Raw genomic sequence first — 18,784 nt, 5'->3', positions numbered from 1 at the left:
CCTGCACGCAGTCAACGCACCGACAAACACTCACCCACACACACGCGCTCGCAAACATACTCCCACGCACACACACTTGGGCACACGCAATCACATTCACTCGCAGGCTCACACAGACACAAGTAGTTTGTACACAGACACACACACACACACACACACACACACACACACACACACACACACACACACACACACACACACACACACACACACACACCTCTCTCTCTCTCTCTCTCCAGCGAACCTGCTCCTCATACTAATCATGCTGGGCTGGAGGGGAGAGAGAGAAAAGGGTTAGAGAGACTGAGGAGGGAGAGAGAGTGATGGGAATTTAGAAGAGGAGTGACGAAATCTTTGAAAAAAAATGAAGAAAAAGAGAGAAGTAAGAGAGTAAGGAAAAGTGTATTGGGAGGGAGAGAGAGAGAGAGAGAATGTAGGTAGGTAGGTAGGTAAGGCAGACTCGACCCCTCTGTTGTCCAGGCAGGCTAACACCCTCCCATCACGTTACTACCACACCACCACCTGAGCCACCACCACAACCACCACACTACCACCACCACCACAGCTACCACCACTACCACCACCACAGCTGTCACTCTCCTCCCTGTCTTTCTTCACCCACTATATCTTTCGTATATTTCCCTCTTTTTTTTCTTCCACATCCTCGAGGTTTCTCTCAGTCTTACAGGTGTTTCTCTTCTTCTTTTTATTATAATTACTTAATATTATTTGTCTCTTGCATTTCCTCCCCTTGCTCTCCTCTCTTCTTGTGTTTTTCCCTCCCTTTTCCCTCCCTCTCTTATCTCGCCCTTGTATCTTCTCTTGAGCCCCTCCTCCCTTCCTCTTCTCTCCTTCTTCCCTCCCTCTTGTGCTTCTCCCTTTTCGTCATTTCTTCGCCATGTCATTTCTGTTCCTTCTTGTCTCTTGTTTTCGTGCCTTATTTTTCTTATTTCCTTATTTTTAGGTACGTCTGTTCCTCCATCTCTTCCCCCCCTTCTTCCCTCCCTCCATCTATCTCTGCCTACCTTCCCTCCTTCTCTGTCTGCCCTCTCTTCTTCCATTCCCTCCTTTCCTGCATCCGTCTGTCCTTCCATCTCTTCCTGCCTTCACTCCCTCTTATCCTCCCTCCATCCCAGCATCTCTCCCTGCCTTCTTCCTCTCCTTCCTTCCCTCTCTCCATCCCTGCATCTCTCCTTGCCTTCTTCCCCTCCATCCTTTCCTGCCTCCATCCCTGCCCCTCTCCCTACCTTCTCCCCCTCCTTCCTGCCCTCCCTCCATCCCTGCCTCTCTCCCTACCTTCTCCCCCTCCTTCCTTCCCTCCCTCCCATGCACCCCTGCTCTCCTGGGGCCTCCTCTGTCGATAATTCCAAGTCATTCCCAGATGGAGGGCGCTGATTCCTGAGAACACTCGTCGCCATTCCCGATTCCTGATTCCAGATTTCTGATGCCTGATTACTGTTCCCGATTCCTGATTGCCGATTCCCGATTCCATATTCCTGATTCCGTATTCCTGATTTCCGATTCCGTATTCCCGATTCCTCACTACCGGTATATAATTTTTAAAGCTTTGTTTGTCCCGATTTATTATTTTATATTCCCGATTCCAGTGTCTTTATTACTGATTTCCAATTCCTTGTTCCTTATTTTCTTCTTTCCTCTTTCTTTCATCCTGCTTTCCTCTTTGCTTCTCTCTTTCGTCCTGCCTTCTCTCTTCTGTCTCCTGCTCTCTCCTCCTCCTTTCTCTTTCTTCTCCTTCCTCCTCTTTCTTTCTTCCTTCTCTCTCATACTTTCTTTTCTTTCCTCCTTCCTTCTCTCTTTCTTCCTTCATTCTGTCTCTCCTCCTTCCATCTCTTTTTCCTCCTTCCCTTTCTCCTTCTTCCTATTCTTTGTCCCTTCCTTCTCTCTCCCACTTTTCTCCTTTCCTCCTCCTTCTCTTTTTCCTTCTTTCGTCCCTCCTTTCCTCTTTCCTCCTTCTTTCTCTCCTTCCTCCTTCTGCCGCTCTCCCACTTATAATTCCTCTCCCTTTCTCTCATTTTCTCCCTCTCTCCCATGGCATATTAACCGAGTAATTACACCATGCTCTCCCTGTCTGTCTGTCTGTCTGTCTCTGTCTGTATGTCTCTCTCTCTCTCTCTCTCTCTCTCTCTCTCTCTCTCTCTCTCTCTCTCTCTCTCTCACACACACACACACACACACACACACACACACCAGTCCTAGTTCGCCTACTGTTATCCTTCGGCTCTATTTCTCCTCATCCCTCTAGTCTAGGATCCCCCCCCTCTCTCTCTCTCTCTCACCACCCACTCCCCCAGCCCTAGTTCGGCTCCTGGTATCCTTCGGCTCAACTTCTCCTCATCCCTTAGCCTGGGAGCGGAGGACCCGAATTCGTGCCTAGATGAAGGATTCGGTGTCGGCTATATATTAATTTTCACTTTTTTTTTTTTTTTTTGAGTGGTTTTTGATTGATTGGGATGGAGATTTCGGCGTAAAAAATGGCCTCAAAGTTTATGTTTTTTTTTATTATTATTGTACATCTGTTTTTTTGTTAATGTATTTGTTGCTTGATTTTTAAAGCTTGCTCACTGTTGATTGGGTTTGTGTGTGTGTGTGTGTGTGTGTGTGTGTGTGTGTGTGTGTGTGTGTTGGTTATCTGTGTTTATCCCTCCACTTCCATCCTCTTTCTCTTCTCTCTACTTCCTCCACTTGATGCTTCCTCTTCCCTTTTCCTAATATTTTCCGTTTTTCTTCGCCAGTCCGTCTCTCTCTCCTCAGTCCTTTCCATCCTGCTCTTTTCCCCTCATAACCTCCCCTTTTCGCCTTCGTTCTTCCCTCCCTCCTTCTCCACTTTCCTTCTTTTCTATTTCTCTCTCCCTCCTCCTTTTCTCCCTCTCTTCCTCCTTCCTCTTCCTTCCTTCCATCACCTTTTCCTCCTCCTCCTCCTTTCCTCTTCCATCCATCCCCTCTTCCTCCCCTCTCTCCCTCCTTCTCCTTTTCTCTCTCTCTCCCTCTTTCCTCTTACTTCCTTCTGTCTCCTTTCCCTCCCTCTCCTCCGTTCTTCTTCCCTCCATCCATCCACTCTTCCTCCCCTCTCTCACTCCTTTTCGCCCTCTCTTCCTCCTTCCTTCCTTCCATCCCCTTTTCCCTCCCTCTCCGTCGTTCCTCTTCCCTCCATCCATCCCCTCTTTCTCCCTCTCTTCTTCCTCCCACCCCCTTTTCCTCCCTCTCTTCTCTCCTTCCTCTTCCCTCCATCCATCCCCTCTTCCTCCCCACCCCCTCCCTGGCACCTCCCGTACGGATCTCAACTGAGGTGGAAAATTAAGTCCAAGGCGGCGTGTGTGTGTGTTTACGGCCACTTGGGGGGAGTGGGGGACTGGGAGGTGCCACATACCCCCCCTTTCCCCTCCTTGTGGCTCCCTCTTTCCTTCCATTCCCCTCCTTTCCCATCTCTTCTTGTTCCCTTCACCTTTACCTCTTCTGTTATTTTCAGTGCCCCCTGTACTCTTCAGTCCTCCCTTCCCTTCCCTTCCCTTCCCTCCCCTCCCCTCCCCTCCCCTCCCCTCCCCTCCTTGCCCTTCCCTTCCCTCCCCTCCCCTTCCCTTCCTTGCCCTTCCCTTCCCTTCCCTTCCCTTCTAGTATCTTCACACTCCCTCCTTCCTGTTCTTTTTCTCCAGTGTTCTCTTCCATTTTCATCAATTCATCTTTCCATGTTTTCTGTCCTTCATTCTCTCCCCTTTAGTTTAGTTCCCACTTCCTTTCCCTTCACTTTAGTTGTCTTCCTTTCCCTTCATTCCCCCTCCCTTCTGAGTCCACTCCCTTTGCTTCATTCTCCCCCCCCCTTAGATCTCCCCTCCTTTACGGTCTCCCCTCACCCCCACCTTTTCCGTATCCTCTCCCCCCTTCCTCTTCTGCATCTCCCCTCCTATGCCTCTGATGTCTAGAAAGGCCTGTGTGTGTGTGTGTGTGTGTGTGTGTGTGTGTGTGTGTGTGTGCGTACCAATCACCCACACCCACTTTGTCACCCCGTAGAACCACCCAAAAACACGAAGGGAGAAGGGGTGAGAGGTTCAGAAATAAAGTCTAATGACAAAGAACCCGAGCCACTGTGGGAAAAATAATGTTCCTGAGAAAATGGTAAGGCCGCAGATCCCCTGAAATGGAGGCTAAGCAGCTACAGATAGAGGGAGGAGATCTTTAGTATAGGGAGGTGGAAAGAGGGAAGGAAAGGGAGCTGGAAGATCTCTGAAAGGACGCAAGATTTCTGTCCAGAGATCTATGGAAAGAGGATGAAGATACGGATGACTGGGTGAAACTCTCTAGAAGGGGATGCCGGAAGGAGGGAGAGAAAGAACTGAGGATCAATGGAAAGGCTAAAAAAAATCTTCAAGTCAAAATCTCCATTAAAAGTGTGAAGTAGCACAGGAAGAGGAGTTAGAAGGGGGGGGGGAAGAGCCAAGAAGATCTATGGCGTAGGATAAAAAGGTCTGAAGCATAGGAGGCCAAAGAGATCCTAAAAGCAACTGAAATCGCATGGACAGTGGGTTGGGAGAAGGCTGGAAAAGACTGAAAGGATCTCTGAAAATGCAGGGTAAAAATCTGGCCGAAGAACTCCTGAAAGAGGCTGAAGCAGGAAGGAAAATACAGGCAGCCTCGTCCTCGTCCCGCCTGCCTTCCTCAAGACTAACACCAAATCCTTGCAGCGATCGGCCCCCCAAAACTTAATCTTGCCATAGACACACTGCGGCAGGAGACATTTGCCGTTCCATCGCACACCATCCACATCCACATCCTAGGGCCCAGAGACAGGAGGGAGAAGAAGGGGAAGGGGGAAGGGGAAGGGAGGGTGAACGGGGGAGGGGTGTGCGGAGGTAGGGGAGGGGAGAGGTACGGTGAGAGAGAAGGGTTCAGGGAGGGGGTTGGGAGGAATGAAAAAGGATGCTGTGAGGGGAAAGAGGTGTTGGTAATGATGACACTCTGGGTTCAAGAGAGAGAGAGAGATATATATATATATATATATATATGGATGTAGGCAGGGAAGGGAGTGATAGATAAGGTGAGCTGGTAGATATGGATGAAGGCAGGGGAGGGACTGAGGGAAGGGATGTTAGAGGAAGATCCGTTCATTTTTGAGATGCCTGGACACACTGCGTTTGAAGGACTGGAGATCATAGGAAGTAGGAAATACAAAGGGAGACAGTTCCAGAGTTGACCTGTTGCATAAATGAAGGACTGGGAGTAACGGTTAACTCTTGCATTAGAGAGTTGGACAGAAAAGGGATGAGAGTTTGTTGCTAGACGGGTGCTACGTGCCCGTCGAAGAAAGAGGAGAGACTTTAGGACTGTCTTACTGGCAGATGATGCTTCGTAGCAGGGGTGTCTCAGCGATTTACTCCGGATGTTACCCCTTGATATTGTGTTAAGGAAAGATGGGGAGGAAAGTAGAGGAGGAGAAAGGAGGAAGAGAAGGATGGGGAGGTGGAGGAGAAGGGTAAAATGACCTGAGGAACAGAGTGTAGTGAGAAGGAGAGGGAAAAGTGGAGAGGATGGAGAAGACTTGAGAGGGAGGGAGGGGGGGAGTGGAGGCGATGGAGAAGACATATATCTCTCTAAGACAGACTCTGTATCCAACAGTGACATACAAAAGGCTTTTAAATGTCTAGAACTTAATAAATACCTTAGAAGAGGGCGCTACGACACTCCCAGCAAAGACGCGCCTACCTAGACACCAGGCGACTTTGAAACCCGTCTCGAGTGTTCCTGAATGTGACGTGGATTTGTTTACAAGGGCGTGAGACAGACAGGCGCCGCGGCCACCTGAGCCTGAACCTGGATCTGAACTTGAGTCTGGTGTGGTGGTGTGGTGTGGTGGTGGTTTGGTGTGTGGTGTGGCAGGGTCAGCAACGCCTGGTCTCTGTGTGTGTTGGCCTGGAAAATGAGAGTCCAGGATGCGATGGGTGAGACCGCTACCGCCCTGCACACTCCCCTGCATGCCCCCACTCCCTCGTTCCTCCCTACCCTTTCCCCTCTACCTCCGCCCCTACCGTCCCCTCTCTACCTCCCCCTCCCCTCCCCTCTCTGTCTCTCCGTTCCTCCCTCTGCCTCCCCCTCCTCTCCACTCCCTGTTCCTCCGTTCCTTCTCCCCTTCTTACCCAGTCTCACATTTCTGAACAGCACCCCGTCTTTTCCCTCTCCATCCCACACCTCCCCTCCCTCACCCCTCCCCTACCTTACCCATATCTCCCCTCCTCACCCCTCCTTTCTACGGCCCATCACTTTTACCTCCTCCACCTCCCTCTACCCTTCTCCACCCAAAACGTTCAACCATTCGCCCCTCCCAATCCCACAACTCGCTCCTCTCTCTCCATTTTCACCTTTCCATACCCCACCATTTTCTTCTCATCCCATATTCTCTTCCTCATGTGTCAGTCATCCCTACCTTCTCTATTTCCCTCTCCTTTTCACCCTCTCCCCTCCTTGCTACAGTCCGTCACATCCTTCCCCATCCCACATAGTTGCTTTCTCATCCCTTCACTCTTCTTCACTCTTCCTTTGTTCTTCATTCCATTCCACATCTTTTATGCATCTGTCCTTCCCATATTTCACTTTCTCTTCACCCTTTCCCCTACGTCATCTAACCCTCCTTCCTCATCTTCTCTTTCTACCCCTCTCTCGTTTTTTTTTTTTCCTCCATTCCCATCTTTTCTTCCTCTAACGCCCTGCATATAACTCCCTCTCTTTCACCCCCTACCCCTTCGATACTCACCTTCTACCTCCCTCCCTCCCTCGCCCTCTTACCCCCTTTCTTTCTGTTTTCCTTCCTCACCCCCTACGCGGGCATTCCCTTCAGTCCTCCTTCAATCTCTTTCCATCCAACTCCCTTACCCTCCTTCACCTCCTTCCTTACCCCCTTTACCTCCTTCCTTACCCTCCTTCACCTCCTTCCATACCCTCCTTCACCTCCTTCCATACCCTCCTTCACCTCCTTCCATACCCTCCTTCACCTCCTTCCTTACCCCCTTTACCTCCTTCCATACCCTCCTTCACCTCCTTCCATACCCTCCTTCACCTCCTTCCATACCCTCCTTCACCTCCTTCCATACCCTCCTTCACCTCCTTCCATACCCTCCTTCACCTCCTTCCTTACCCTCCTTCACCTCCTTCCTTACCCTCCTTCACCTCCTTCCATACCCTCCTTCACCTCCTTCCACACCCTCCTTCACCTCCTTCCATACCCTCCTTACCCTCCTTCACCTCCTTCCATACCCTCCTTCACCTCCTTCCTTACCCTCCTTCACCTCCTTCCTTACCCTCCTTCACCTCCTTGCTTAACCCCCCCTCTCTCCCGTACTGCCCCCTCATCCAGACCCCGTCCATCCGCACCGTCCAAGGCCTCAGCGGGGGGCGTCGCTCCCCGGGGGCCCCTAACGTGGTCGGTGCTCGGGTTTCTCGCCTGTTTATTAGCGCTAATTTCCCTGGATGGCACTAGGTGGCGGCCATAGCAGCCCTGGAGGGGGAGGAAGGAGAGAAGGGAGGAGGAGTGGGGGGAAGATGACGGGGGTAGGGAGAGGGATAGAGAAGAAAGGAGAGGAAGTATTAGAAATCTTAAGGAGAAAGTGAAGGAAGCGTAGGAAAGAAGAGAAGGTTGGACGGGGGTAAGTGATGGGGGTAGGGAGAGGAATAGAGAAGAAATGAGAGGGAGTATTAGAAATCTTGAAAGAAAAAGTGAAGGAAGCGTAGGAAAGGAGAGGGGTGAGAAGAGGAGTGTGGGAGGGGGAAGGGAGGAAGAGAGAGGGGCAGAGTGGAGGAAAGGGAAAGGAGAAAGAGCAGTGGAAACGGGAAGGTAGAGGGAGTGCCTGAAATGCTCTTGAGAGGGAGGGAAAGAGGATTGGAAGAATCTTAGAGGTGAGGAAGGGAGAGGGAGTGGGGTGCTAAAAATCTTATGGAGGGGGACATATATGAGGAAGGGAGTTGAGACACTGGATAGGTGGGGAGGAATAGAACTTGTGAGGGAAAGAGTAGGGGGTGAGGGACAGGGAGGGGGGAGGTAGGGAGAGGGATGAGAGAGGAAGGGAATGTTGGAAAATTTAGGAAGAAGGGATGGAGGAGACTTCAGAGAGGAGGGAAGGTAGTTGGGTAGTAAAAAGCTGAGTGAGAGGGAGGGGATGGAAGGGGGAAGATTGGGAATGGAATGGGAAGGAGGGGAATAATGGAAACCTTGGGCGGGGGAGTTTGGGGAGGGGAGGATAAGAGTGCAATGTCGCTGATCCGGAGCTGTAGTGGGTGTGGGTGGGTGGGTGAGTGTGATGAAAGGAAATTGACTGTAAACTTATATATCATCCCAAGTACTCCTGTGTGGCATTTGATAAGGCTCTTTCAGTTCCAAGTGATGTGTTAGTGTGTTAAGGTGTTATATATAAGGTTTTATGCATTTACTGAACTTTCCTGTGTGTGTTTTTATATATATTTAATCTGTATCAATATAGTCATAGTAATACACATATCAAGAACTTGTCCCATATATTACTTTCATAATATAAGATGTCATTTGCCCAATAAGGCCTATTTTGTATATAATCTTTTAAGTAGAATTTCACATGCAAGTCTGCTTTTTATTGCCAGTGTTTTTAACGTGAGATAAGATTGCATTTAATGTTATAGCTTGTTTTTTCGACACTGGATATAATTGCTTTGAGTTTTTTCACCCCTACCTCATCTTTTTAGGTGGGAATAAGGGATGATGTATATAATAATAATAATAATAATAATAATAATAATAATAATACCCCATCTTTAGGTGGGAATAAGAGATGATGATGATGTTTGTAATGATGATAATAATGTGTTTTTAATGTAATAATCTGTTGTGAGGGTGAGGTGGTGGTTCTAGGCAGGAGAGGAGGCGGCAAGGGTAAACTGCCGTGTATGTCTGCTCATGTACCCGTGCATTAAGTGTCCTAATGGCTACCCCACAGGTTTATCAATGCCCGCCGGCGGATAGTACAGCCGCTCATAGATCAGTCGAATCGGGCGGGTGCCAGTGGTAAGTCGTTCCGTAACACAGCTCACGCCCATCCCCGCCCACACCACGCCCACACTCCCACATACACCTGCGCCTGGCTATCATCAGGCGTGTGAGTGGACTGTGTGGGCGTGTGGGTGCTACCGTGGGCGGGGACAGCACACACCAGCCACACACCCATACTGAATAGCACGCGCACACTTCCACACCCACACCCACACTCCCTTACCCACACTCCCACCATTGGCTGTATGGAGGCTGGGAGAGTATGTGGGTGGATAGTGTGGGTGCTGCCGTGGAAGAGGGTAAAAAAAAGAACCCTCTCACACCCACAGTTTCACGCCCACACACCCACACCACCCTCGCCTGGTTATACTGAGGCTTATGGATGTGTGTGTGGGCGTGTGGGTGCAAGTGTGGGTGGGTATAACACACACCAGCCACCACTACACCCCTATACACCTAAGGCACACTCCGCTACACCTAAGCAACACTCCGCTACACCCATATTATTGAGCCACGCGTGCACTGTCTCCCTCTGCTTCACGCTTGCCTCACCCACCCACCCACCAGAGCCCGGGGAGCAGGGTTCAGGGGAGGCCATGGGATGCTTCACCTTCATGGGCCTTCATTATCCCACCAAAATTACCCTCCCCAAAAATGCCCCAGCGCTGTATTCTTGGTGGCATACTTGTTCGTGTCACGTGTTCCTTAGCGATTTGTTTTTCATAATGCAGCTTGATGTTCTGTTGTGTGGGCTGTCAATAGTGTGTCCATATAATATCATACATACAAAAGGATGTTAAGATGCCATAAGTAAAATAAATCGCTAAGGAAGAAGTGTTGCGGAGTCTGATAAGCCAGTGGGAATGCAGACGACTTTGTAATCCTTGAACTGACTGTAACGCGGCAAAATTACAGTAATTGCTACAGCCAGTGTCAGTGTAAATATCAGCAACTGGATCATATCAGCACTAAACACATGACTGTCAGTTTGCTACGGTCACTGCCCCCCCCCTCCCACTCGCCCCCCCTCCCCCGCCTTCACTGCATGGCCCTTACGCTTCCTCACGGCTTCTCTTATGACCTGTAACCACCCCCCCTCCCCGGGGTCTGCGCCCCCCACCCTCACCCCACCTTCAGGGTCACGGCCGGGCGTGGTGATGGTTCCGCACTGCTTAAGATTCCTAACCCTCTTTTTCTCTCTCTCTCCTCCCCAAGGTTCATCAATGCGCGACGTCGTATAGTGCAGCCTATGATTGATCAAAGTAACCGTGCTGGTAAGTCAGTCAGTCAGTCAGTCAGTCAGCCAGTCAGTCAGTCAGTCAGATTATAACGCCTCTCAGCACCAGGACGTCTTGTTATCGCTCATCCTTCCTCAGACGATTTTATTCAGCCCAGGGGAGGCATTTAGAGGGGTTGGTCCTAGCCCTTCCCCCTTCATGTCCTTCTCAGGTTGAATGAAGTGATCTGATGGTTCCGTGAGTAGTAATTTAGGCGTCGTGGTACTGAAGGGGTTACCTGGCTCCAGCGACGACGAGTGTGAGCCCCAGTCTAAGGGCTGTGTGCCAGGTGGTACAGGAAGCTTCGTAACACCTGTATCTTGGCGACTTATTTTGCTTATTACACCATAGTACCCTGTTGTATGTTATTGATGCTTGTTTTAATATTGAAATAGATTGCTTAAGTAACGTACAGGGGATATATTAGCGTTGTGTAAGCAACAACAAATCGATACGGGAGAGGTGCTAAGGGAGCCTCCTAGTCCACGAGAATACTACCCCGAGTTTGCTTCAATGGGAGGCTTCTTAACACCTCTTCCTGAGCGATTTATATTGTATTTTACACTTTAATATCCCCATATGTTATTAATGCAGTTGATGTCGATACTACATACAAATAACGTGCAGGAGATTGTTCAGGTGTAATAGTCAAAATAAATGGCTAAGGAAGAGGTGTTACGGTCTCCCACGTCAGTGAGAATATGGCACAGGAGACTTCGTGATGCCTTTTTCCAAGCGATTTATTTATTACACCTTGATATTCCAATTTACATTATATATTTTTCTTGAATCGAGAAACATTTGCCTGTGTGACGGACAAGAGGGCAGAAAGGTGTAATGTGCAAAGTTAATCGTTAAGAGACACGCGTTACGAAGCCTGTACCACCTGGGATACGTTCCCTAGACTGGCTGCTGTTTTGTAGTGTATGAGTTGAGCTGGTCCTGTTGCCTTGAGGCAGGGCGAGGCAGGTAAGGCAGGCTGAGGCGGGACAGGCAGAGTATTCCCTTGTCATTAACCCCTTCAGCCCGTGGACGACTTCATTTTTGCTGCTCAGACGATTTTATTCAGCTGAGGAAAGCGCCCTAAGGGGCTTGAAGGCTGTATCTAGCCCGACCACCTCTCCCCTGAGCTGAGGAAGTCGTGTGGGGAAGGCAGGAGTAGAATTAATGTCCTCGAACTGAAGGGATAGATTAGAGGAGTGTCCTTCCTGCCTGCCCCTGCCTCTGCCTCACCCCCCCACCCCCACCCGCTGCCTCCCTGCCAAGCCTCACATGGACGCTCATTCTGTAGACGGAGTTTGAACGTGAAGTAGACATTATTTTTTCCCCTGTTGACAAACGTAGACGAGAGAGCGATGATGTTGAGTCGTGTTCTGGTGGGGTTTAGGATTCGTATTCTCGTCGGGTAAGGAGCCTCCCTAACACCTCTTCCTTAGCGATTTATTCTCCAAACTACTTATTAACATCCCCTGGTTTGCTTCTCTTGTCAGTTTACTAGACACACAAGAATATAGTAACGGAGCAGAGTCAGAAATAAATCGGTAAGGAAGAGGTGTTAGTGAGCTTTCTAACCGTACTAGAATACCTCCCTAGGAAGCTTGATAATACTCTAGTCGGTATTCTCATAAGTTAAGGAAGCTCCCTAACACCTCTTCCTAAGCGAATTATTTTGCTTAGTACACCTTGATATCCTCTTCTGTGTTACTTAAATCACTCGAGTATTGCCACACTGCAAGAATTACGTAGAAAACATCCTAAGCCAGCCATATCCAAAAATAAATCGCAAAGGAATAGGTGTTAGGGAGCTTCCTTAACCTCCGAGAATTCGAACCTCTGCCTTAGCTTACATATAACACCTTAATTATTCTTTCATATGTTATCTAATGGACAGGCATATTAAAAAAATCCACTTGTTTCCCCTGCATCTTTTTCATTGCCGGATTCTCTGATGCTTGAATGAGACCAAGGCCCGTCTTCTTGTAAAGCTCCCTAACACCATTTCCTAAGCGATTTGTTTTGTTATTACACTTTGCTGTCCTGTGTTATATAAATCCTTCAAACATCGACATACCCATACACCTTACTGCCCTGTTCTGTGTTATATAAATCCTTCAGAGGTCGCTATACTCTGCATAAATAACTCCCAAAGTGTTAAGTATATCCAAAAATAAATCGCTAAGGAAGAGGTGCTAGGGAATATGCATCCTTGTCCAGTACGTCACATTCAAGCATATGAATCCAGTGATGAAAATAGAGGCAGGAGAGACGAATGGACTTTAATATTTGTCAGTACGTAGCTTCTTTAAATAACACAGGAGAATATTAATGTGTTTCATGCTGTGTCCTTGCATATCACGTCTTTAATATTCTCTGTGTTATTTACTGAACCAAGCGTGTATAAATAACATAGGAGATTATCAGTGTGTTATATGGTGTGTATTTTCCATAGTGCACCATAATTACTTTGTATGTTACAAGATTATAACATGCATTGGAATTTAAGTGCAGTATTGGAACTATGCTAGTAAGGAAGAAGTGCTACAATGTTTCCTTACCCCATCAGAACACGACCAATTGTATCCTAGTAGATAAAACTTAACAGTATATGCCTGAGACTAGCCGGACATAGCAGGAAAGCAGCAGGAATCTACAAGCAGGTATATGAAGCAGGAAGCAGTCTAGGTCTCTAACTCTCTCCCTCCTGCTTGATCTACGCCTCCACGTTGACCCCCTACTAACTGCTTGGCTTGTGGCATGTCTTGTGCATGGTTTGTAGATTTAAGGCTAACTATTTATGGTTTGTTATCATGTGACGGAACTGGGCAGCTCATGGGAAGAATACTAAGTTGCGTGAAATTCTGAGTCTCCTTGAATGAATCTCCTTGGTTACTAGTCAAATCAGCCCTCCAGATACTAAGTTGTGATTGTGTGAAATTTGATGAGTCTTACTTATGAGGTAGGAATGAGTCTCCTTGGTTACTAGTCAAATTAGCTCTCCAGTCTGACTACACTTAGCCATCAATAGGAGGGAAAGGGGTTACGGATCTTTAGCACCTGAGCACAAACCGATACTGTCACTGCAGTTGATCAAAATTATACCTATACAGATACACCAGAGCAAGAAGAAATAATAGCATTCAGTTGTGTAAGAGTTTAATGTATGTTTAGAAAGGGGGGTGAAGTTCCCAATGTAACAGAGTGTGTGTTAAGAATCTCAAGGCGTTTCATCTCCATGTAATCTCACTTCAATTGATCCCCTCTATACCTACACTAAATAGAGTTATACCAGAGCAGGAAGAAGTAATGGCATTCAGTTGTGTAGCAGCTTAATGTATGTGTAGTGGCGGGGGGTGTATTTTCCAGGGTTCCCAGTGTAATAGAGGGTGCGTTTATACTTTTCCCATTACGCGAGCGACACGCGTTTGTATACTACCGACCAAACAATAGCGTCCAATGTATCGCGGATGAATTTATACGTGAGGGGGAGGAAAAAGAACGTGTGGACCCGATCTTGTAGTTTTCTCGTTCGCTTATGGGATTGTCTAGTAGTTTTTCTTACACCTTAACGCCACTACGATGAGGTATTGTGAATTCTTCCTTCTTCTTCCCATCCTTCCCTTGCCCCCTCCCTTCCTTTTTTCCTTCCTTTCCTTTCTTCCATCCTTTCTTTCTTTCTTTCTTTCTCCCATCCATCCTTCCTTCCTTCCTTTCTTCCTTCCTTCCTTGCTTCCTGTCCTTTCTTCCATCCTTCTTTCCTTCCTGTCCTTTCTTCCATCCTTCCTTTCTTACTTTCTTTCTTTCTTTCTTTCTTTCTTCTTGCTCCCATCCATCCTTCCTTCCCTCCTTCCTTCCATCCTTCCTTCCTTCCTTCGCTGACATAAGACCTGTGGGAAAGAGTAAGAACTTTAGAACGAAATCTCGAAGACGTTTTCTCGTTAGTGTAAAGGCTTTTGGTCTCTCTCTCTCTCTCTCTCTCTCTCTCTCTCTCTCTCTCTCTCTCAAGGAGAAATAAGGAAAAATAGACACCATGAGACTTGTGAGAGAATATCGAGGAAATAAACTAAATCGCTAAGAAAGAGGTGCTAGGGAGCTTTCTAAAGGCACGAAAATCCGGACCTTGAATGGTGATCTTGGAGTCGGGTATTACGAAGCAGCAGGCGAAGGTAAACAGAGGCAGGGTGTGGTACGGGAATAATACATGGAGAGAGGGGAGCGCCGCCCCCCCCTCTCTCTCTCTCTCTCTCTCTCTCTCTCTCTCTCAAGCAACAGACTACAGGAATAATAAATGGAGGTTTCTAATGGGAGCGCCCCCCCTTCTCTCTCTCTCTCTCTCTCTCTCTCTCTCTCTCTCTCTCTCACCGGGCTCCTCATTCACCAACTCTGCCGCACATCAAATTAAAAGCGGTTCCCTAAAGTTTTCCATTTAGGGTTGGCTGATGAAAAATTCACGGCTGCCTACTTTCCATAAATGTTTTTCCATTTCTCCCCTCATTAACATGTTGCGAGCTTGTTTAAAACTTTTGCCCCACCCCTCCTCTCTCTCCCCTCTCCCCTCCCTCCTCCCTCTGTCCCCTCTAATCCCCTCTCCCCATCCCCCACTTCCTCTCTCCCCTCCCTTTCCCAGTCGCCCTACCTTTCTCTCTCCCGTCTCCTCTTGTTTCACCAGACTCCCCCCTCCCCCTCCTCCATTCCATTTCCCTCCTACCATACGCCATATCCTCCTCCCCTTTCTCTCTCCTCCCCCTTAGAACTCCCCTTTACCTCGCCTTCCCCTCTCCCTCCCTCCTATACAATCCATACCCTTCCTCCCATCTCTTTTCACATTCACCAGATTCTCCTCTGTAGCCTCCCCATTCCTTTCCCTCCCCTCCCTACATTCCTCCCTCTCTCCCAGCAGACTCCCTTCCCCTTACCGTCAACCCTTCCCTTCGGTCGCTTAACTCCCTCAATCCTGTGACGTCTGTTTTGTGTTATTCTTTCAACCTCCAGACGATTTTATTCAGTATAGGAGAGGCTTCAGGAGCTAGAGGGTTACTCAGAGGCTTCTTTAACCTTTTCAAGTCCTGGAGGTTGTGTGTGTGTGTGTGTGTGTGTGTGTGTGTGTGTGTGTGTGGAAAATTGTCTTGAGGTTGCCAGATTAATCCACATTACTTCTTTCGCGCCCTGATTCTAGACCAGATAAGTTAAGTCACGGGAGACAGTTCAGCGTCCCTGGCTGCGTAAGAGAAACCCTTTGGTCGTGTATTGGAGTCAAACGCATCTGTCTATCGATCTATCTACCTATCTGTGTATCTGTCTATATCTATCTATCCATGTGTAAAAAGACGTGGTGGTCGTGAAGGAATTAAAACTCAGCGTCAGGGATGATTTAACACGCCTCCATGCTGAGTAAAATCATCTATCATCAGCCGTAAAAGAAATATAAAATAGGTGTTAGTGCTAAAGGGGCCAATTGGGGCCTTTAACACGTGTCCTCGCTCTCGTCTCGCCAAACTGTGGGCCTGATTAATGGTTGGACGAGTGGGTGTCTGGCGGGAGGGGACGGCGGAGTGAGAGAGACGGAGAGGGAGAGAGAGAGAGAGAGAGAGAGAGAGAGAGAGAATTTAGGTGCTGGGAAGGAGTGGAAGGGAATGAGAGAGAGGGGAACTGATTAATTTTTTTTTTTTCCCCAGACAAAACTTGGTCGGTCTCACAGCTTGAAAATAAGCCTTAGGTATGAGGTAGGAATGAGTCTCCTTGGTTATTAGTCAAATCGATACTCCAGTCTAACTACACTTGGCCACAAACAGGGCTAAAAATGTCGGGGGTGTTCGTCAGGGTTGGAATTCGTGCTAAAGAGCGGAGAGGAAATGGAAGACGCGTACTCCTTCCGTGGGTCCTACGAGGAAGAAATATATTACGTGGCAGGAGGAAGTGCAAGGAAGAGAAAGGTGAAGGGGGAAGTAGGGGGAGAGAGGGAGAGACTATTTGCCGGGAGGAAATTAGGAAGAAGGGAGAGAGGGAAGGCAGAGGTGGAAATGAAGCAAGAAGGGAGTGAAGGAAATGGCGGGAGAAGGGGAGAATGAATTGTGGAGAGGAGGGAGGGTGAAATGAAGGTAGGAAGGATAAAGAAGGGAATGAAGGAAATGAGAAAGTAAAAGAGGGAAAGAAGGGGGGATGGGAGAAGATATAAGAAGTGGGAGAGGGACGTGAGGGAGGGTTAAATGACGATAGGAAGGATAGGGAAGGTTATGGAGGGAGAAGGGAGAGAAGGAAATGAGAAAGTAAAAGAGGGGTAAAGTTGGGGTAAGGGAGAAAATGTAAGAAGTGGGAGAGAGAGACGTCAGGGAGAAAGCAGGAGGGGAAGGTGAAGACGGAAAGTAGGGAGGAAGATGAGAGAGAGGTAAGGGAGATTGTAAAGAAAGAAGAGAGGGAGAAAAAGGGGGAAGTGAGGGGAAAGGAAGAGAGGTTAGGGAGGAACGGGGAAAAGGGGATAGGAAGGGAGAACCGAAGAGGACGGGAGAAGGAGAAGGAGAATGGAGAATGGGTAGAGGGGGAGAAGCGAGAGAGGGTGAATGGACGGAAAATGAAAGGGAGAAGGGGAGAGGAAGTGAGGGAAGAGGAGGGAGGAGAAAAGGGGAGACGTGATAACCAGGGAAAGACGAGAGAGAAGAACAAGAAAAAGAATACCACCTTCAAGGGGGAAAGGGCGAAGGGGAGAAAATGGAGGGTAGATTAGCATAGTTGGGGGTCTGACTGGCTCCGCCCCTCATAGAAAACTGGCATTAAAGTCGAGGCCGGATTTGCTACTCCATGTTTTCCCAGATTTAGAATTGAAAGGAATGGCAGCTTCTTGGAGAGTTCATTTTCTCTCGCTTAGGGCGCGGGGTTGGAGAGGGAGAGAGGAGGGAGGGAGGAAGGAGAAGGGAGAGAGGAGGGAGGGAGGAAAAAGAAGGGAAGAGGTAGGAAGAGGAGAAGGATGAAAACGGTAGAGGAGACAGGAAGGGAGAAAAGTTAGAAAAGGCGAAGAGTGAGAGAGGGAACGGGAGAGGCGTGGATAGAAGGGGAGGGAAGGAGGAAAGAGAAGGGAGAGAAGCGGGAGGGAGGGAGGAGGGTCGAAAAGGAGAGAGAGGGGAAGGATAAAAAAGGTAGGGGAGACGGGAAAGTAGAAAAATGAGAAAAGGCGAAGAAAAGCGAGAGGGGAAGGGGAGAGGCGTGGGTAGGAGAAGAGGAGATTAGAAGACAGAGGGGGAGAGAGAAAGGGAAGAGGGGCAAGTAGGGGGAGGAGGTGGGGGAGAGGAAGGGTGAGGATGAGAGTGAGAAAGCAGGAGGAGGAAGATGAGGGAAGGGGAGAAGGTAAGGGAGACCGTGGAAGAGGACAAAGACTAAGAAGGAAGGAAGAAGACAGGGGAGAGGGGAGAGGAGGGGAAGAAGGGCATGGAAAAGGGGTAGCACAGGGAGAGGGGGAAGAGGAGAGGAGAGAAAAGGAAGATATAGGGTATAGCCATTTTAAGACACAAGGGCCCCCCCCCTCTCTCTCTCTCTCTCTCTCTCTCAAGCAGTAAAATGACCTCCCAAATCGTCTAAGAAATCTCATGGGTCATCCTCTAACAGACGTCCCCTGGAGGAGCTAAAATGGCAACCTTGAAATTCCAGCGCCATCACCTCCTCGTTCACCATCTCTTCCTCCTTCCTTCACGGTCCACTGGCCTTTGCGAATCTCCTTTTCCAATTAAACCCCTTTGGGATTCGGGGGCCTTTGAAGACCCGGCCACAGAATTGGAGATCATTTACAGCAACCGCGAGCTTCTGGCCTCCTAATTCTTCCCTCCGACAAAAGTCCCAATCCCGGAAGAGGCGGAAAAAAGGAAAAAAAAAATAGTGGTTCTGGGTATCGTTGTTGTGGTGGTGGAGCGACGCCATCTTGTGGGTGGTCGAGGAGTTATGTTGTTTTTCTTAGTTCTTCATCGTCCTCCTGTTCTTCCTTTTGTTCCCTCTCTCCTCCTCCTCCTCTTCCTCCATTCTCTTCTGTCTTCTCTCCTCCTCCTCCTCCTCCTCCTTTCTCTTCTGTCTTCCCTCCTTCTCCTCCTTTCTCTTCTGTCTTCTCTCCTCCTCCTCCTCCTTTCTCTTCTGTCTTCCCTCCTTCTCCTTTTTCTTCTGTCTTCTTTCCTCCTCCTTTCTCTTCTGTCTTCTCTCCTCCTCCCCCTCCTTTCTCATCTGTCTTCTCTCCTTTTCCTCCCCCTCCCCCTCCTCCTCCTCCTCATCATCATCATCATCATCATCATCATCATCATAATTCATTGTTTTACCTCCTCTTTGTCTTTCCTTCCGAGTTTGTTTTGTGAGGAATTAAATCTTTTCTTCCTCCTGTTTCTTCCACTACCTCCTTTTCTTCCTCTTCCCTCTTGTCTTCCCCCTCCATTCTTTTTCCTCCTCTCCATCAAACCTTTTTCTCTCCATTTCTCTTTCCTCCATCTTCTATGCTACCCCAGCCGCCGTCTCGTAT

General features: G+C 48.6%; 1 protein-coding gene across 1 annotated transcript in view; it reads left to right on the top strand.

Annotated features, from left to right (window-relative positions):
- The window catches only part of hth (Meis homeobox homothorax), an 843,055-nt gene that overhangs the window by 810,965 nt on the left and 13,306 nt on the right, over nt 1-18,784 (top strand). The window contains exon 11 of the mRNA XM_080286771.1: nt 8,970-9,034. Within this exon, the coding sequence (XP_080142897.1) occupies nt 8,970-9,034 (65 nt within the window). The remainder of the gene's footprint in view (nt 1-8,969; nt 9,035-18,784) is intronic.

The sequence above is a fragment of the Coenobita brevimanus genome, chromosome 113 (assembly GCF_032717465.1).
Source record: "Coenobita brevimanus isolate Jiangsu-jjx chromosome 113, ASM3271746v2, whole genome shotgun sequence".
Lineage (NCBI taxonomy): Eukaryota > Metazoa > Arthropoda > Malacostraca > Decapoda > Coenobitidae > Coenobita > Coenobita brevimanus.
This window is presented reverse-complemented; position numbering and strand designations above follow the sequence as displayed.